A 20,524-nucleotide genomic window follows, 5' to 3' on the forward strand; every position below is an offset into this window, starting at 1 on the left:
GGGTACCTGTGGTGGAAATGCAGCTAAACACCACCCTGGAGACAAACGATGGCCACTGAGCATTATTTAGAGGCCAGTGTTGCCTTTGTCCGTGCAAACTCTTCTACCCGCTGCCACATTTGGGCTCTGTGCTACCTGGTCACCTCTATGAGATCCTTGGCTTCCAGCCAAAAACGCACCCAGGTCTGGGGGGGATTTGTTTTCCTTGGTGGCACAATAGAAACTGATGCAAATCTAAGGCCCTTTATAAATGCAGATCAGCTCTCGTACCTCATACGCCTTGCTAGACATACCGATAATCACTTGGGATATGCTAGGAAGAGTAACACGAACCTAACTGCAAATCCGTCGGTCCCCAGTGTCGTTGATACAAACCGTAAGGCTTGCCAACGTCACGGGGTGCATCCATCTGCGTCTAGGCAGCCCAACGTCTCGCATTTGGGTGGCTTCCGCGAAGCTCGGCGCAAGGGGGTACTGATTTGTTCGGCATAAAAGGGTACTGCTGCGCGGGCTGTCTCTTCTGTAGAAGATGAAATTCTGAATGGGGCCGGGAAGAGAGGAAGCGAGAAGGGAAGGGCAGCGCCGGCTTGCTGACAGCGGGTCCCTCGCCGGGCTTTTTTTCTCGCCCCCCCCCTCCCCCGCCCCCCAACCCCAAGTTGCCAGGAGGCGTCAAAGTCAATTTTCTGCAGCAAATCCCGCGGCGGAGCCGGAGGCGGGAGACCGGCGCGGGGCGCGAGGCGCGGCGGCGCGAGGCGCGGCGCGGCGCGGCGCGGCGGGGGGCGGGGGGCGGGGCGGCGCGCGCGGGGCGGGGGCGGGCGCGGGCGCGGGTCGCGGCGGCGGCGGCGGCGGCGGCGGGGACGGGGACGGGGATGGCTTTCGAGGCGCTGGCGGAGGCGGCGGAGCGGTGGTGCGCCCGCACGCCCTTCCAGCTCATCGCCGCCGAGGAGACGGAGCGGCGCATGGACTTCTACGCCGAGCCCGGCGTCTCCTTCTACGTGCTCTGCCCGGAGGCCGCCTGCGGCGACAATTTCGTGAGTGACCCGGGAGGGGACCCGGGCGGGGGGGGCGGTCACGGTCGTGCGTGGGTATCCGTGCGTGTGCATGCACGGGCGGGCAGCCCCTGCACCCCTTTTGGGACATCCCCTCCCCGCCCCCCGCCTTCTGCGTCCGTGCAGGTCCCCGGTGCTTGGGGGAGCACCCGAGGGGGGGTGGTGGTGGTGGGGAGAGGACGGGGTCGTGCCCCGGAAGGTCGGAGGGATGCGGGGATGGAGGGCGGCGGTGCCGGGGGTTGCGGGGGTGCCCGGCGTGTGGGCCGGGGGTGGCGGGGACAGGGCGGGGGGCCGGGGGGATCCTCCCCAGAGCGCAGCACAGTCTGCAAAATGGAGTCTGCTGCCGGTGGGGGGCGGCCCCGCGGGCAGGGCTGCGGGCAGGGACATCACCCTCCCCCCCCGCTCCCCGCCTTCCCCATCACCCCGGCCCGGGGAGGCTGCGGGCTTGGGGTGGGGGGGGGAGACGGAGAGGTGCAAGACCCCCCACCTCCGCCGCCCCTCCTGCGCCCCGCGGGGGCTGCCGCTGCTGCTCCCCCCGCGGCCCCCTCCATCCTCCCGGGGCGCCGGGGCCGGGGCACGGCGCAGGGACGGGCGGACTGGCAGGGCTGTCACGGCAAATGGAGAATGGGCAGGACTAAAATGGAGTCAGGATGACAGGAGGGCCGCTCCCCCGCGCCCGGCGGGGCTGGGGGACCCGGGCAGGTGCCGGCCTGGCGCCGCCGCGACCCCTCCCCGCCCCTGGCGGAGTTCAGAGACAAGTTTGTGTAGAAATGGCACCGGCAAAAACAACCCGTGGCTTTGGGATGAAGGGGTGGGTTTTTCCCCTCCCCCCCCAGCCCTCCCGGTGGTGAGCAGAAGTGCAAGAAGAGTTACCGAAAAGCGGCACCTCGCCGCGGGGTTTGTAACCTGCAAAGCTCCCGCTAAACGCAGCGAAAGGATTTTATTCTATTTTTTTGAAAAAAATAGCTCCTAGCACAGACCGTCATTGTAGGAACGTTGTAGGTCCTTCCCCTCCCGGAGCAACTTTCATCCCTCGACCTGCTTGACAAACGTTGATTAATTCCCTTTCCAACAGGTAAGTGCAGCATGAACCCGTCTGACAGATGGGTTCATGGAAACAAAGAGCAGCCAAGTGACTTCTCCCAGACCACAAACCTCAGCGAGCAGGACATTTATTTATTTATTGTCTCGGGCAGATGGTCATGCTGAATTATGAAAGAAGTTATCTGGAGTTTAGTTATGCATCTGCCCAGGGATGCATGAGACCTTCGAACGCAGTCCTGGCCGTGGCAGTGGAGCATCTCTGGGTGTGGATTCTCGCGGTCCACAGTAAGACTAGCCCTACACACCCATCCTCCCAGCATGTATCAGCCTGCCAAACCCTGGTGCTCATTCCCTTCTAGAGATGCCTGTGCCCAGAAAGGCCCGTGCTTGCTGGACTCTTAAGCAGGGATACATATGAATCCAATGCAGGACTAGGTTAAAGCTGTGATTGAATGCTAATGATATCGGAAATTGCAAAGAAAGGTCATTATTTTTCTTAGACATGTATTGGGTCTTATACGCTGCTCAATAATCGAGCAAACTCTTTCAAAACAAAATCTAGTCAACTTTAAAGAAAATCTTGAGCGGTTTCAGATCCTATTCCCATGCTTCCAACACTGACCAATTTTTGTAGGTTTGCAACCACATTGTCTCTTTTTTTTTTTTTTTGGCAAATGTTTTCATTCCAGGGTTGCTGTGGGAAGGACTCCCCTCCCAGAGCCGCCAGTAGTAAAACTGAGCAGAAGGGCCAACTCCTGTCAAATGCAGAATGTAAATGGTGGAAAACTAGAAGCAGCGTTTTCTTCTGTGGGGTTTTTTTTTTTTTTTGGCATTATTACTTGAGGCACTTTCTGTAGTATTAATACTTTTAAGACAGGCATATAGGTGTCATTCATAATTCTCTTCCTGTTGATGGTGTCTCTTTAATGCGATTAAGAGCCACTAATGAGCTGATTCACCAGCATCATGTTTTCTGCTCCTAGTGCACCGTGGGACTTCACTTCTGCTCCCAGGTTGGCTATCTTCTTTTTTGCAGTTCTTTTTTTTTTTTTTTTTATGTTCCAGAAGATAAGTTTCCTTTCTGTGTGCAATTACAGGCTACAGTTTATTTTAAGGAGAGTTAATGCAAGCCAGGGGGCTGATTCTCATTTGCACTTGAGCCTTGTTGCGTGGCTCCAGTAACACAATGGAGTGTGAAAGTGAGTAGATATAAACAGAATCCACAGTGGCACACTTTACAGCCTTTTTGCACCCTGTGACTATTATAAAGGAGCCTCGCATTTGATAAGCATCTGGTGCCTGGTATTCTTGTTCTCTTTCTTTATGTCTTCATTTCATAACAATGCAACTTAAAAAGCTATGTAGAAGGTGCCAGAGAAATCCATGATAACCTACTTGTAAGGAGGAAATGATGAGCATGACGAACTTAAAAGGGAGGAGGAAAAAAACATGGAAAAGTTGCCAAGATGAAATCTGGGGGAGAATAGCTCTGAATTTTGTATAAAATCAGATATTCCAGATCACAACGATCATATAATTCTAACTTCCTGTAAAAGTATCTTTGGGCTAGGTTTTTAACATGCTAGGGGTGCAGAAGACCCATCTAGATGCCAGTTGGCATTTTCAGTACCACCTGGGCACTAAAACTCTCTGAATCAGTGTTTTAGGTAGCTGAACCATGTATAATTTAGCTTCTGAGGCTCATGGTGTTCTCAAAAAATTAATTGGACTTTTATAGCCATAACCAATGAGGGTGAGGGTTGCGAGTCTATTCCTTATAGTCTGTCATTTGTTTTGTCACTGTGTTATTGCTGGTATTCAGAGCAACTGATAAAGCAAATAAAAATATGATGCCACCTTGATGCAACATTTCCTGTAAAATATTTTATAACAGAGTCAGTGAGTCTGAATATTTTCTGCAATTTGAATTATCCCCACAAAGAAAAAGTTTTGCTGCCATGCTCAACAGGTGGGTTAGAAAAAGGTGTTCCAGCAAATGACTCCGTTCATCCAGCAACAGTGAGTCATCTAAAAGCGTGAGGAAAAGCAAACCCCTCCAGATGTAACCCTATGAATTGCCTCAGCTATGTGCTCTGTGTAGATGCTGGACTAAATTCAGCCATGATCCTAGGTCAGCTGAGGTGGAAATCTGGTGGCTGTGTGCTTTTATAGTGAGGTAAAGTAACTGTGAGAAAAACTGGGCAAGCTTGGAAAACACATACTCAGATGATGAGGTTAGTATTTTTTTAATTGTGCAGCCACAGCTTAGCACTGTGGTCCACCAGTTCGCCAGCAGCCTGCTTCTCCCTCTGCAAAGAGGTTCTCAGGCATCAGGGTTTTTCCAGGAAAAGCATCTCCGTATGTGCAGCCTCACTGACTGCTCTAAGTTTCTAAACAAGAGCTGAATCCTCAAATTACATTTGTTTTTGTTTTTAGAGGCCAAAATTCCTTTTGCAGGTTCCTCTGGAGATGCATGAGTCAGTGGTGAGACTAAGTTTCTGCACTGCCTTGGTGCAGAGCTGAACATCCACAGAGAACTGTAGATGCAGCTGAATATGTAGGTGTTATAACCCTGGTCTTTATTATGGTTAAGGATTTTTCTTGGGGGGGGAAGATGAAGTCATGCCATTTCCAAACGAGATGCATGCACTCATGGCATGTGAGACCTTTCATAGTGTGTTTGTCACTGCAGCCAAAGTTTTAAATCTTCTGCAGATGTGGTAATTGTTGGAAGCCTTACTTGCTTGTTGCCTTACGATGCCATGCGAAAAAGTCTTTTCAAAGGCTCAGTGATTGAGTTACTCGTTTAGGTTTTCCCCTTGTGCTAGATCATCTTATTCTGTGCTACTGCTGACAAATTCACAACTGAGTCTAAAACGTGGTACAGCTTGAAAAGAGATTGTGAAAACAGGATAGGACAACATGGGGTTAACTTTCCCTGGGGAACGAACTAGCTATTATTTATAAAAGGGCAGGGCCTGATTTTCATTTATGTGGAAGCTCCCGTGTATAGCTCTGGTAGTTAAAAGAAGCCACAATTTAAACAAGAATCAGGATGTTAGCAGTCATAATTGTTTTATACATATAAACAATTACAGCAGGTTTAGCACCAGCAGTGAATTGCCAAGCTGCAGCATCCAGCTCTTAAGTTGGATGCAAAGATTAAAAGTAACCAAATGGTTATTGCAAACCCAAGTATTAAGAAATCACTAGCCAGACTTCCAAAATCTCAAGGCTGTTCTTAAAATGTGATTGGAAAGTGTTCATTTGATATTTTAAAAAGGGTTCGTTTGAGTTCACTTTATGTACCTTCAGCCTTTTTAGGCCACAGAAATCACAAAGTGCAGACTTTTTTTGGTTAACACAAGCTGCGATTTGGTTGTATATTTATAGGACTGCAAGGCTCATGACTCTAAGATGGCATGAAGTATCATGAGAATTGCAGTATGTGCCTTTGAAAGTTGGCAAGACTGTAAAGAACTTATTTTTATTGCCAGACTGGTTAAGAGATGACTCTGGTTGTATGGAAAGAGCAGAACCTACTCAGTAAGGCAGGGCTCTTTTCATAACAAAACATCTCACTGTGTTTATGCTTGTAAGATGCAACAAGCAGCAAAGAAAATATAGGTCAAGTGGGGTTCATAGCAAGGCAGTTACAGTTTTCATCATCTTAAAGATGCAGCTTAGGTGATGTTAAGAAGTGTTTTATTTCAATAAGCGTAAAACTGCATCCCTGGCAGGTACTCACCACTGAACAGGAAGGTGACGTGCAAGCCTTATGTCAGCGATTGAAACATCTGTCATTCTGACTCTTTCCCTGAATGTTAGTTAAGCTTCAGAGAGACCCTCCTTTTTTCTTGTTTAAGCATATCCTACTGCTCATAGCACAGTAACAAGCTGCACAGTGCTTTGGGGAAAAGAGCTGCTGGGCAAAAATAGAGGTATAAGGGTCTCAAACCAATTTTGCAGTATTAGGCTTCTCTGTAGCAGACTGCCTAAGACAGTCCCATGCACAAAGTCTTCAGAAAGAAGGTTTTTAAAAGTATGCATTAACTTGCGCTGTGTGCTGCCCTTGTGTGCAAGAAGCGTAGTTGCCTGAGTGCTTCCACCATTGCTCACCAGCTGTTTCAAACAAACTCACAGTGGCAGAATAACCATCAATTTTGGGAGAGGCTTCACAGAGCCAGGCTGGGGAACCAGCATCTCCAAAGCAAGACGAGGAATATCCCAAATGGGTTTAAATGTGCCTGCCCGGGAAGAGAAGATTTGGGTCTAGGAGGAGTAAACCTCAAAGGAGGGGGGAGGCATGAAGTGTCAGGATGCTGTGAGTGCCCAAATGTCTCTCCTTGGCTCTGTATCTAACCTGCGAGTATATCTTGCATCTTTTCTTCTGCATCGTCAAGAGAATTACACATCAAGTTCCACCTCCAGGGTCACATCACACTTGCACTAATGCCAGGAAGACAGAGAGATGCTTTAGCTCTTCCTGAGGGCTTCATTGCAGCGGATGATGCAGAAGAAGAGAAAACCCAACGTGACTTCCAGGTCTGAGCAGGGCTGATGTCAAATGAAAACACCTTTACTCATAAAACGCACATGCGCAAGGCGTGTGTACCCTTCATTGCTGGGACGGTCATAAGGTGTTTTCTCTTCTGGATCAATTTCCCCACTTTCTGATGTGTGTGTTAACAAAATCGAGGTTCCTCCTCAGAAGCGCAGCTTCTGAAACAGCCTGTGATGCCCATTCCCAGTGCAGGTCTGAACTGCAGGAGGCCCAGTGTACTTTGGCAGATGTTTACAACATGTCACCTAATAAAATCACGTGGAAAGGCCAGCGTGAATTCCTGTTAATGCCTTTTCTTTCTTGTGGTCCCTTTGGCTTTCAGCACGTGTGGAGCGAAAGTGAGGACTGCTTACCTTTTCTGCAGCTCGCACAGGATTACATCTCCTCCTGCGGGAAAAAGACACTCCATGAAATATTGGAAAAAGTCTTCAAATCCTTCAGACCCGTAAGTGCCTCTTTTTTACTTGTAAACATTGAAAGTTACATGTGACTTTTAATAGGATAGCACTGGATGGAGCAAGGTGGTTTTTAATCTGCAGGGACTTATATCTCCAGTCAGCTGCCTGGGCGCAGGGGTGTTAGCACGTAAGCTACTATCAGGCAATTGGAAATGGTTTCTTGGGAGCCAGCTGCCTTTTTATTTCCATCTCTGCATTTGAGAGGATGAGATTCCCGCGTGGGGTGGGAGGCCAACTGGTGCGGCAGCCGGTGGCATCAGCTCCCCAGCTGCGCAGGGGCTCCCATCCTGCTGATGCAGTGCTGACTCTGAGGAACAGGATGCGAGTCAGCGCCGCGGGACTTTGTGGCAGAGTTATTTCCTGGCACTGGAATTGGGGAGTTTTGCAGGGATCTGGGTAGTGAGAGTAAAGCTCTGGGAAGCTGGAAAAACGGTTTCTCCTCAGAGTGGTTTGTTTTATTTTAAGGTTGGCTTTTCCTTCCTCCAAGTGGTCCAGGTTTTGCTGTTAGGACGGTTGCCACTTGGTGTTTGCAAACGCCAGTTTGGTCACTACTTAAGAGGAGGTTGGAGCAGAAGCTGGGTTTTGTGGGGAGGGAGCGTGTGTTTTTCTGTTTTGCTGCTACTCAGCTTTCTCTGTCCTTGTTTAGCACTAAGATTTTGGTCAAAGCCTGGATTGCATCAGGGTGAGGTGACTTAAGCTGGCTGTTGTCCTTCATTTTTGTCAAATCTTCCCATTGCACAGCCTCTCATTTTGAGAGCCTTGGGCTGGGTAAGGGGCTGGTGCGAAGCAGAGCAGAAGTTTATTGCCAGAGCCATGCTCCCGTGACATCCATGGGAAGGCTGACCAATGGACATTTTTAAACTCAGCTGAAAATGTAGACATTTTTCCCTCCTCTCTTTTTCTGGCTGACTAGTTGTGAAGACTGAAAATATATCCCAAGTATTTTGAGCAAAAGGGAGGGCCTGGAGCACCAATATGAAAACACCAGCCCTCCCTGTGTTACACCCCTGCATTGCCTTGCTGTGGACCGCCGCAGCTGGTCGACATAAAAGAGCATCGTTTTAAAGAATCCTTTGAGAGACTGGAAATAAATAGAACAGATGCACACTTTTCTTAGAAAGGACTGGAAATCTGATCCATCAGTACAGCTGCTTGTAATTGTGAAAACATACAAAAATATAAATATGTTTCCCAGAACAGTATTCGGCTCTTGGATCTTCATAGCTGTTTCTTCCTGCTCAGAAAAGCTGTGTCTTTGAGGAGAAACTTCCATTGGTTTAATTAAAGAGGACTTCAAAAAGACTTAATTAAATTGGTACAGATCACTTATTTCATTTAAACCACATTTATTTCAGCATAGCTTAAGTTGCTGAGAAATTGTCTTTAGTTAAACCAAGTTAAGCTACTTTTCAGAATAAAAAGTTTCAAAGCGAGGGGAACCATTACGCTCATTTAGTCTGGGCCCTTCATGGATACATCACATTTCGCCCCATGATTCCTACCACCGAGCACATGAGCTATGGTTGAGCTGGAGTGTATCTTTTCCAAAGATACCCAGTTTTGATGTAAAGTCTTTGGGTGACTTAAAGGATACAACACTACCGGGCACTTTTTTCTTCTGATCATTAGTTACACCCCTCCTGTGGAAAACTGCTATTTACAATCTGCATTTTTCTAGTTTTGCTTCCTAACTGTTGAATTCCATCATGCTTCTGTCTATTCAAGTGAGGACACCGTTCTTGTCAGAGACCTCTTGCAGACTGTAGTCAAGTACCTCTTCATTTTCTCTTGGATGTACCACAGAGATAAGGTTTCTCAGGTTCTCCTTTGACCTAGTATTGAGTGATTTGCAGCAGCGTAACAAAACCAGTTTTATTATTCAAGGTACAGTTGTGTGTAGACAAGTCTAAGAAGGAATGTATTGACATTTTCCTCTTATTGTAATTATTATAAACAGCACATGCCCGGTAGGATACATTTTAAAAAGTGAAGGGTGTTACAGTAGATGTATGGAAACAGTTATTTTACACCCTCAGGCCTTTGCCAGAACAAAAGTACTCTCTGTCAGTTTGAGGCATTTATTTCATTGGCATTACTTTGCACTGTCCCCCATCCTTTCTCTGCTGGATCCGTTTTGCTAACGAAACTGCCTTGTTGTGACCGTAGAGGTAACAGTGCATTGGCAGGGCATTTCTTCTCCACTATCCCAACCAAGTCTGCTGTCAGAGACCGGTCTGGCAAATTTCAGTTTGAAATATGGCAGTTTAGGAAAAACTGGTGCTGAAGGTCAGACTGGGCTCTTCTGAGGTGTCTGATGGCCCTGGCTACTCAGTCTGAGACAGTGAGGAGGGGCTGGGGTTTTAGCATATGCTTTGTAAGGGCCTTCTGAAAGTCTTTTCCATTTTGGTATTTCCAGCTGGATACCCGAGATCATTAGACAGTTTTGAAAGTCTTTGTCAGAGTCCTTTGAAGGGAAATGTTTAGGAGGAGACACTGGTGGTGCGTCTGTAGCTCTCCATGCCCTCATGCACTGCACAAGCACCTGCCCTCCCTTAGCTGAAGGCTTCCAGGCCGATTTTCACCCAGTAACTCATCTCAGCCCTGCTCCGCGCATTCACGATAACAGCCCAGTTGTGTCTCCGCAGGCTTACTGTGAGAAGGGACTGGCTGCTTATGCTGCTGGGCCCTGTGTTTCGGAGGCGGTAAATGTGGGGATGCCCAGCGGTTAGCTGCCTCTCAGTGAGAGACAGAGATTTCCCTGCGCTCACCACTCTTCCCTGGGTGCAGGAGGCAATGAGGGCAGTCTGGGAGCTGCTTACCAGCCCTCACTGCTCTCAGGCATCTCTCCCTTATGTTTTATGGGCATGAACACAATGCCAGGGCAGGATATTTCTTTAGATAAGGCTTTTAAAAAATGTTGGTTAACCTGTGACAGCTAAACTGCACCCCTAAATCCTGCTGTAGACAAGGTCAAGCTGTTGCTTTACTGAAGCTGCGGGGGGCATGTTGTCTCTGCCCATTACTGCCTTCCTGGGTTGGTGTCCACAAAACTCTGTGATTGGCCTTATTATCCACTTATTCAGGGAGCATCCAAAAGTGCCAGACACCATGCAGGTACATGAAGTGGTACCAGTAGCACAGGGTTCAAATACCACTGTTTGCTTCAGACAATCCCAGCTTGTCCAGTGCCCTTGTTTCTCTGGTGCCGGAGGTGTCGGTGCTGGTCCTTGTAAGCACATCTGCGTGGATACTAAGCTCTTCTCATTGGGATTTGACAGAACCACGTTGTCTTTAGTTTAGCATTGTGTGGACTGCTCAAGGTCGGTCTTGTACTTGGTTTATTTTTCAGTGTGCTTGTACATCAGCTTTTGGTAGGAGGCAATGTCATTCTGCTTTCGTGACTTAAAAGCTACTAGGTTATTTGTATAAAATCAGAGCACTTTGAAAGAGTTAAGACAGACAGACAAATTAAAAATGCCTGAGGGACATCACACCAACTGACAGAGTTTGCAGAGAACCAAAACATGAGCCTTACAATTCAGCAGCAAATTCCACATTGAGCTCACCTTCAGCCTAAAAAGCCTACGTCTGAATTGGGGAATCTGCAGTGTAAAGGCCATTTGTCCCATATTAATTGCATTCATACACGTCCCATGACCTCTCGTTTACCTCCAGATGGGTAGTTTGGCCAGCAGGAATGGAGGTAGTTCAGGCAGTGCTGCCGCTGGTTGTTGCCCTCCCTCCTGCCTCACCATCCTCCTGTCCTCCTCCCCATGCGTCTCCACCTGGCAGTTTTGTTCCCCTTGGCTGTTTGGCTGTTGGATCAGTTCTCTCTTTCTATACCCCTTCCCGGTTTTACCTCTTTCCTCCTTGTCTTCACTCTCCATTAAAGTCCTTTCAAGTCTGCCACATAGCTGATACGTTAATATATGAAGCAGATATGGACTAGAAGCAGAAACTAGTGTGTCTGAAAGAAGGCAAGGTAGGGGGTGAGTTTAGGGTCAGCTCAGGCCACCTTTATCATCTTATTTTGTCCTCATCTTTCATATACCCTCCTTCTGCTTTGACCCAATGTTTGTCGAGCTCCGTGCGCTTTGGACCCTGATCCTCCCTTCTTCGGGTAAAGGTGTGGACTGATTTGTCACTGCAGTCCAGAGGGCAGTAAGGGGTTAACAGCAGTGAGGGACTGTAGTCCTGTGGGGAGTGAGGAGATGTGACCCCGAAAAGCAGGATCTGCATGGCATTGGAAGATCCTAAAGTGTCCATGCGAGAAAAAAAACTGCACCTCTCTTGGAGGAGCATCCATCCCATCCCATCCCATCCCATCCCCATCCTTCCTGCACTACATAAAACCACTAACGTCAGCGGCATCATTCTTTGATTTACTTTCTGCCAGGGAGAGGAGAGCTGGGTTTCCTGAGGGCAAAGGGAGAGGGGATGTGTGGGTCTTTGTGGTTCTCATGGTGTATGTTGTTTTTCATGCTAATTTTGCATGGGAAAGGCTTGCAATATCCCATGAAATGAAGACTCATGTGGCGCATTTCCCTGCAAATCGAGGAGGATTTATAACCAGAGCTGGGCAAAAAAAAAAAAGTGATCTAAGTTCTTTCTGCCAGGTGATATAAACGGAGCAGTACAACACTCATATTTAATCTGAATACACCGAATCAGTTTAGCAAAAATAATACTGGTGGATAAGAAAGCCTAGAGCCCTTGCTTTTGCATTTTTAAAACTGAGTATTTTAATTTTAGCTTCAACATGAAACAAAACCCCCGCATCCTGAAAATGAACCAAGTAGTTTCATGTTCAGTTAAGCATTTGATTTGAAAAATATGTATGCATAGGAATATTTACTCTCTGTTCTGCTCAGAAAACAAGAACATTTTCAGCTTGGGGTCACTCTGAAAGTATTTTTAAAATGTGAAGGAGGGGGTTTAGTCAGGAAATTCTCTTTCCATTTCCCTGCTGAAGAAACCCTGCAACTAAAAACTGTTTTTCTCCCAGTGGCAGCGAGGAATACAAGCTTTATTGGACCCAGAGGCTAATTCTGTGCATTGTCAGTACCCGCTGAGAAATTCTGAATGTTGATCACAGACTAAATTAGCTTAGGTCCCTAAAAATCTGCCTCGTCACAGCCTTCTCATTTTCATGCTACCAACTAGCGAGTTCACTCTCCTCCTGATTTTTCTGGGTTTTGCCTCTTCTGAGAGCTAACAGCTGCGTCACTCTCCAAACAGAGTGTTGCATGCATCTGTGCTGCTCTTCCAGCCCTGGCAAGCTAAATACATGGTATTCCCAATAATGCCTGGCATGTGATTTTGCTTTCTGAATATTAGTAGCTGCTAGTGTAGGATTCCAATATGAGATTTCCACAACAGATTCATTATTTTGACTGTTATTTGGTTTATCTGTCTTCCTGACTTCTGTTGGCTTGGCAACCTTTTGGAGGCGAGGAGAAAAGTTCAAACATCACTGCTCTTTTTCCTGTAGCGAACAAGTGCCGTTGCAGTGATCAGAGCCATCAGGTGGAGGCATCCAGACATTGTACAAGGAAGATGGGCCGGCTGTTCTTCACAAGCCGAAATCTAATTTGCAGAAATTTAAAGGGGCTGGGGTGATTTTGAGTTGAATACACAATATTTCTCACTGCGAGGGCTTCACCCAACATGCAAGGGTCTGTCTGGTGTGATGGAGCGAAGGGTAAAAGAGAAGCACTTAACCTGGTGGGATCTTTAGGTTTTTAGGGACTCCTTGCCTACTCTATACTAGCCAGTTCTGTGTGAAGATGCTTTCTTCTTTGGCTTTTGTAGGGTTGCTGACCACAATCTTAAACCGAGATAACTACTGCTACAGTATTATCACTGTTCTTGCCAAAGTTAAACCACTGCCAAGTCTAAACACTCAACAATTCGTGATAAGAGCTCAGGGAAGAATGCAAAGCTTTTTCCAAGTGCTTTGCTTTGGGTTTATTTATCTTCCGGTCTCTGAGCACTTAATTTGGTGTGAAGATGCATTTTCAAATCTTCCTTTATCCCAGGAGGGAAAGAAAGAGAGTTGAAATCGTTATGCAATACTGTTATTCCAGGGTTTGAGGTTTCCAAGAAGCGGCACCTAGGTGTTGTGTGAAGATTTGCAGCGAAGCTGCATGAGTGGGTAATTCACTATTACACAGTATTTTCTCTTCTTTGTAGTTACTTGGGCTTCCAGATGTTGATGATGATGCATTTGAAGAATATAACGCAGATGTGGAAGAAGAGGAACCGGAAGCCGATCACCAACAGATGGGTGTCAGTCAGCAGTGATTTTCTGAGAAGCTAAAAAATTCGGAAGCCTTTGGTACCAGGTGGGGTCAGGTGGTCCCACGTTAGCCTGTTTGAATTAGCACATCACATGGGGATATCTGGTTCCCAGGATAAAAGTTTTACAAAAAGGTTAAAAAAAAAAATAATCTGTGATGAGCTTTGCTAAGAAGTGACCTGAATTTTGCTCCTGCTTCAGTGGGTTTTCTATGGAGTTGTCTTGGTAGCATTCTGCTGTTATCAGTCTAGAAGTAGTTTTGTCGCTGACTTGTCTCTTCGATTTGTGTTCGAGAGTAGCGTTTGCTGACATGAATGTAGAGCACCGTGAATGTAGGAAGCGTGTGGTAGGAGTGCCAAGTCCTCAGCAGTGACCTTTCTGAGGAAACCAGCGCAGAGAGCAAACGCGACCTACGCTTTTCTTTTTAGTTCCAACAGCTATGGTTTTTGACAAAGTACCAAACTTGGAGAGATTTCTCCTGAAAAACACTAGTTTAATATTGGTCAGTACTGCAGAAGTGCACATGAAGGCTTAACAAAAATAATGGGAAGCGGGAAATCGAGAGGAGTATCAGTGTCAGGTGTATTAATGTTGTTTTACTGACACCTGAGTTTACAAGTGCTGGGTTAATAACTAGGAGTAATCAGTATCACGTTATAACCAACCCTGGTACTCTGACACCAGTTGATCCAAAGCCAAATGCTGCTTTTGTACAAATTAAATAGCCATCACCTATCCCACTTCTGCATGACAACCAACTTTAAGCTTTGCTGTTTTTAATACACTGCTAAATTATTACTGAAACCTCGCGGCATCGTGAATTGAAGTGCAACTTAACTTTGAAGCCATAGGGTATTAACCAGCACCTGGCTCTTAAAATTAGGCTGGACCTGTTCCTCTCCCTGGGCCTTTGAGCTAGTCCAGGCATTTACACCTCGTTGGAGGGGAGCTAAAATACTACTGCTTTGGCTGATATGAAAACTAATGAGGTTTTACTTAGCTGGGGACTTGATCCCCAGAGGGGTTTGGCGGGATCTTCATATAAAGGAGAAGACCCCTTGTATTTTATACCTATTTTGCATAGATTTAAATTACTCGGATGAGTGTCAGACTGTGAAGATGCAGGGTCTCTTTATTTACTTGCCTTTTGTACTGAAAATATAAGAAGCAAAGGAGATTCTGTTGTAATACAGCTGTTTTCCACAATTGAGCAAAGTGTTTCTAAATTTACTTGGTTTTTTCCAATTTTTTAAAAATCATGAAATGAAGGTCACACGCTTCAAAAGCCCTTTTATACAGAATTAGCCTTACAAAAACAAGAGGTGGGTGAAGAGAAAATGCTTGGACAACTCCTAGAAACAACTTGCAGCATTTTGAAAACCCTGTTGTTAGCGATGTCTCCTTTTCAATAGATTTTTTAAAGACTTTTTTTTTTCAAGGTTACTTACGAAAGCAAGTTTTCTTGGTGGTTTACATTTCTGATGATGGCTTGAGAGATGCATAGCACTTGATTTTTCCAGTCTGGGGCAAAGACCTTCCATAACTGGGACGGTGTGTGGTACCTGAGTAAGCACAGAAGTGTCTGCAACACTGTAAAAGTCGAAGTTTAAGAATATCAAAAGAAAGTGGAAGAGAAACAGAGCTTAATGCAACTTTGTACATTCTTTCGGCATGCAGGCATAAACATGGTAGTCGCAGCACATTTTCTATGGACTAGTGATGTGAGAACTGTGGCAGTTCATTGTATAACACTGTACAGCAGCAATAGGCTTTTTGCTTACTAAAATAAAGTGTTAAGACCAGTGGTTTCCATCCCTGCTTTAAGTCCCTAAGTTTTTCTTTCCTCTCCAGCTAAAACAGATGCCATAACCTTAAACACAGCCTTGCTTCGGGAGAACCTTTCTCTTCGTAGCATCCAATCCTTTGGTTGCAGCTCATACAAATAGATCTTTTGGGGCTGACTTTCCTCTGCTGTAACGTAATGCAAGACGTAATTTACAGTGGTGCAAGCTGGAGGCAAAGTCCTGCCATTCAGGTTTGCTAGCCACTTGCACCCATTTTGCTTAAGTGCGGACGGCTGGCATTGACATGCACATGCACGCACCCACACGCACACCTGCACAAGCCCCGGGCACGGCTGTGTCGTGAGCTGGGCTGCGGGGTCAGTCTGGGTGGGAAATAACCCTCTGTGTTTTTACGGACAGGCAGTTTTCCAGCTGGATCAGTCCCACTACCTGGTTCAGCCCGTGGCTGCACAGAGAAGTGCCAGCACAACGGAGGGGAGGGTGCAGGGGGACATGGGTGGTAGCTGAGGACATGCAGCCGAAGGCGACTTGCACCCCTTGCATGGTGTTAGGGGCCTGTGGCGGAGGTGTGGACGCAATCTGAACTGGCCTAAGTGCTGTGAAGGATTGATTCCACAAGGCTCAATGGAGAATTGGGGTCTGGGTGGCAGCGGGGTAGTCAGGAGTTTCATGAATGAAATGAGGAAAGACTGTAAGATCCAGCGCTTGTAACTGCATACAGGAGGTTGTAATATGTACTGCACTCTGCTACCTTTCCCTGCATATTGACTGAATTGTTAATGAGCAGTTGAGCATTAATATGGTTGCAAGCAAACAATGCTGTAAATTATGTAGATATATTGTTTTCTGTATTCACTAACTCACTTTTTTTTGGAATGCCACATGCCATTTGGGTGACTTCCACACCAGACTGCAAGTGCTGGACGGCCAGGGGGCCCTTCTGCAGCGCTCACCCCTGCAAAATTCCCACTGAAGCCAGCAAGATTTTGTTCAAACAGGAACCTGCAGGACTGAGTGTTCCAGGGGATGCGTGAGGCTTGGTCCTGCGGAGAGCTGAGCACTGTTCTCCTCTCTCACTTTGCTGGGAGCCAAATGTGTTGAGCCCTGCTGCTGAACTGAAGCATGACCAGGCAGCACTGAGAATAAACTGGAATTTTATACATAGAAAATTTAATTTACATGTGTATTAAATATGAATGAGCATTAATATAGAGTGTATTTTATCAAAAAATATTGATTGCTTACTTTGACCAAATACATTTCCATATTACCGTGTTACTTGTTCCATACTTACCAAATGATGCAAGAGACGTGGTACTGGTTTAGTGGCATTACAAAGTATTTTTATGTTTTATTTTCATTTCCTTTTCCCTCACTCCCACCACGTATTGAGGTTAGTAGTCATTCAATAATTAACCAGGGTAGCATGACCCAGTGGCTAGGCTGCCAGAGTGAGGCAAGATTTGCAAACATGCATAAATGCTTGCAAGTCTGGGGACTCCGTGAGAAGATGTGGGTTCAGAACTCCGCCGTAGCTGTGCCCCAAGCTTCAGGTGAATCTCGGCAGCTGGCAGTTCAAGGCAGGCCTCCAGTTATGCATCCAGGCCTCCATGAAATTCAGTGGGAGCAGGGTAACTCCTTTGAAAGTCCCACCTTAGGCCTTTTGTAAAAGGGGCCATTAGTATTATTTGCCCACCAGTGTATAAAGTGCTTTTAGATCTGTGGGTGAAAAGAGGTATGCATTATCATTGCCTGTCCTCAAAGCAAACCATTAGTGAAAGGACACAGAAGAGTCTCCCTTTTCCCTCGCCCTTCTTTCATAGGCATTTCATGCTCTAGCTAAACATAAATATACCAGAGCAGAGCCTCTTGCAGAACTGGCGCTTCTGAATATGAGTTGCATGAATGCAATGAGCAGAGTGCTGCTTGGGGGATGAGAAGTACGTAGGATGCCAGAGGGAAGAGCAGATTTCAGAAATGTAACAGCTGGTTTGGGTAGCAGAGGCAAGAGTGAGGAAGGCCCCTTTCAGAGAGATGCTGGGATTTCTGAGCCCAAACTGTCCTGCCAAGTATCTGCTTATTGAACCTATGCAGTTTTTAAAAAAAACTGCTCTGGATATTACTGGGGCCTTGAGCTCAGTCATGTTCTTCTGTTGGTGTCCTGCCTGATTAATGTGTTGAGATGGTTGAGAGAGGAAGGGATGGACAAAGGCAAACTAAAATGTCTTCTCCTCCTCTCTTCCCCAATGTTGTTATTTGTGATACTGTGTCAGTAGGTGGGAGCAGCAGGCAGGGAGCAGAAAGCTGCTTTATTAGGTGTGCAATAACACCCCTTAAAAGGGCTTGCTCATGAGAGAAAAAAATGGCAGACTGTTTCCTCACAGAAACGTGGGGAATAGCACACCCCTGAGCATGATGACCTGAACCCTACCAGTCTTCAGCCCCACCTCCTGCCCTGCTCTGGGCTGTTTTCCAGGCAGTTTCCCTCTGTGCATAGAGCTGTGCCTTTGAAAATTGCATGCTTGCAAAAATGCCACTTTTGATGGGAATAGCCAGAGTTATTTTTCCTGCATCGGTGACCTGCATGCTAGCTGCTGCATCCTGGCGTTGCGTCCCATGTACGGCGTGCTGTGTGGGGTGGTGGCTGGGGGCAGTGGGGAAGAGTTTCTGCTACAACGTTGCTTAGTAGGTAACTGCCCTTTCCCCCTCTGCAATGTGGGACGTGACTGTGAGAGTAAAAGTGATTGCAATAACATTATGGATGTTGCTTTGGAAAGCTGCCATACAGGACAGATTCCCAGCCTCTTTCAACATTTTTCCTGATCTTTCACTGCAACCCAGGGCTGAAGTCCATGGCTATTTTACTCACCGTCAGCTTTAGCTGTGACAGAAGGCGAGGTTACCACTTCATCCATCCTTACCTTGAGTCCGTCCTTGCCTCGTGTCCATCTTTCCCTTGTGTCTATCCTTACCACTCCATTCTTCTCAGAAATTCCCACTCGAGGCAGAGGAGGGGGGAGAGAAACACCTCTTATCTCCCACAGCTTGCAGCCAGGTGCATCAGTGAGAGCTGCAGTTCAGCGCAGTGTGTGTTACTGAGTCGCGCTGTCCTTTCTGCACAGGCAGCACCTTCTCACAGGGGGATGAGGTGGCATGGGAGATGTGTTATCCCTTGACGACCCACGAGTGGTCCATGGCGGACAGGGGTTATGCAGAGGAGAGCAGTCATTTTAGGTGCCAAACCCAAGATCTTTTCACAGGGAGCAATGCCTGGCTAAATAATCCAGTCTCTGAAAATCATGACCCCTTGAGGCTTTCCAGGCAGGGCATCTGGAAAATTAGACCTCTCTGGCTGCCAGTCGCTGAGGATCCTGGCCCAGCCTGCAGGTCTCTTTCAGCGCTGGTTGGTGTTGGTCTGGCCACAGGACATGGGAAATTGGGAAGGATCCCTCCAGGGGCGCCAGCCGGTTGCCCCTTTCTGTAAATTGCTGAGCAGAAGGAAATGCTTTGTTTTATTTGTTTAATCCTAGCAGGACCTCCCCCTCCTCCCTGGCAGCCTGGCTCTGCAGCCAGCTGCAGCTGAGAAGCCTCCGTGTGACAGCCAGGCAGGAGTGACTCAGGGCAGCAGCTCTTAGACCCTGTTACAGGCTGGGCTTGAGGTGGTCCCTGCAGAGTCACCATGGAGCTGAAGGCTCAGGGATCTCACTTCCAAGGCAGGTACTGAAATAAAAAGATTCCTTAAATTTTGTCCTTACCTCTGATAGGAAAGACTCTGAGGGCAGACCCTGTCACCTCAGGTTTTTATCAGACTTCTGAGACTTACTTAGTTGCATTGTTGGTATCTGATGTCTGTGGCAGGTGTACAAAGGAAACCTCTTCACTTAACCACAATAACACATTCAGTGAGTCAAATTATCGTTTACGTGCTCTATGTTTGACTTTTTTCTCACTGCTGATTTTTTTTTTTTAGAGACAGACAATCCCTAAAGGCTTTACTGCAAACCCCAGTTTCTATAGAGCAGCGTAGCACTGTGCTGTCAGTATGAGCTTGGTCATAAACGAATATACAATTTAACAAAAAGGGCGTTCATTTGTCTGCAGAAAAAAACTTCTTTGTACTAGTTACTGCTGACTCCAGTAAAGCTCAGTGGTTTCATGTAAAATACATTGAACTTTGAAATTCCCTTTTTGTACCGACATGCTGTTGCTCATGTAGGCAAAGATCTGTGGTAACGCTGCATGTAAAGGATGTCTGCTTTCATCTTCGGGGGGGGTGGTGGAAACGTCAGCTCTGGATTTCAGTCAATGCAATTTTTTTTGGTTGTCAAGTTTTCCTTTACTAATGCAGGGACCAGTCAGACCTCAACACGTCAAGCAGAAATCATATTGCATCGTGCCATGCAAAGGCTGTCTTTGGTGTGCTTTCCACCATTTTTCTGGCTGGAAGATCTCTCTGTCTTTGGGACTACAAAGCTGTGAAACAGGTCGCCAAAAGCTGTTTCCCTTTTGTTCAATGCTTTAAAAGGTGTGAGCCTTCAGTGGACCCCTGCCTTTCTTCTGATCCTCCTTCCTCTCCCACCATCCAGGCATCAAATCCAGCAGTGTCATTACACCATGAGCTTGCCATTAAAAAACTTACCAAACTCTGATGACTGATGGAGTCTTTTTTCTGTGAGCAAAACCAACTAAATGGGGATTTTGAGGGGCTAAAGCATAGCTACAATGCACGTGGCAAAGGAATGAGAGGCTTGCATTTCCTAGGCACTGTCAGTGCGTGGTGGGATAAACACAGTGTTTGTAGTAGGTGTAAGGAGGAGAAAATTATTTCATCTGAGCTTTGGGCCCTGCTTTGCAGGACAGGACCTAGAGCCGCCTGGTGGTTTGGTTCAATGCAGTCTGACGCAGTGGATTTGCTGTCAGAAGATGGGAACTGGTGGTAATATTTGTGGACGAGCCAGTATTTCAGACCTCCCAGGTCCTTTTCTGTTTCGCACAGATTAGGGAGACATCTGTTCTCATTAAGAGACATGTAACGATGCTGAAATGAAAATTGGTGGTTCTGTTCAATTCCTTTGTCTCTTTTCTTTGAACACTGCACTTTTAATTGCTGCTTTGACATCTTCTTACCCTGATTTAGTTGAAGGAATGCTGTCAGTCATTACCTTTTGCCATGAGCCTCTGCCTGTGGGTTGAAGAAATCTTCCAGCCCATGGAAGGGCAAGTGCTTCAACTCAGCCACTTGCCTGGAAATTTTGACACTTCCTGGAGCATGAGCACTGAGTAGGAGCATGCCAGTTACCTGCCCT

The 20,524-nt window shown here is 46.8% G+C and overlaps 1 protein-coding gene across 2 annotated transcripts; it reads left to right on the forward strand.

The window, feature by feature from the left end:
* The first annotated feature begins 825 nt into the window (after nt 1–825).
* Nucleotides 826–19,655, forward strand: MTURN (maturin, neural progenitor differentiation regulator homolog). 2 transcript variants are annotated; one of them, XM_064444157.1, is made up of 4 exons: nt 826–1,031; nt 6,980–7,102; nt 13,308–13,459; nt 19,567–19,655. In XM_064444157.1, the coding sequence occupies exons 1-3, from the start codon at nt 870–872 to the stop codon at nt 13,416–13,418; spliced, it is 396 nt and encodes a 131-aa protein (XP_064300227.1). In that variant the 5' UTR covers nt 826–869; the 3' UTR covers nt 13,419–13,459; nt 19,567–19,655. The 2 variants fall into 2 exon arrangements, with proteins under 2 accessions (XP_064300227.1, XP_064300226.1); XM_064444156.1 differs by lacking the exon at nt 19,567–19,655 and adding an exon at nt 16,128–16,493.
* Nucleotides 19,656–20,524: the final 869 nt, after the last annotated feature.

Source organism: Phalacrocorax carbo, chromosome 2, assembly GCF_963921805.1.
Source record: "Phalacrocorax carbo chromosome 2, bPhaCar2.1, whole genome shotgun sequence".
In the NCBI taxonomy this organism is placed as follows: Eukaryota; Metazoa; Chordata; class Aves; order Suliformes; family Phalacrocoracidae; genus Phalacrocorax; species Phalacrocorax carbo.

Bases quoted from the DNA above. Each gene is read 5' to 3' on its own strand.
- MTURN (XM_064444157.1), top strand. From the start codon at position 870: ATGGCTTTCGAGGCGCTGGCGGAGGCGGCGGAGCGGTGGTGCGCCCGC. The intron at 1,032-6,979 runs GTGAGTGACCCG...TTTGGCTTTCAG, and splicing joins CCGCCTGCGGCGACAATTTC to CACGTGTGGAGCGAAAGTGA. The intron at 7,103-13,307 runs GTAAGTGCCTCT...TCTTCTTTGTAG, and splicing joins TCTTCAAATCCTTCAGACCC to TTACTTGGGCTTCCAGATGT.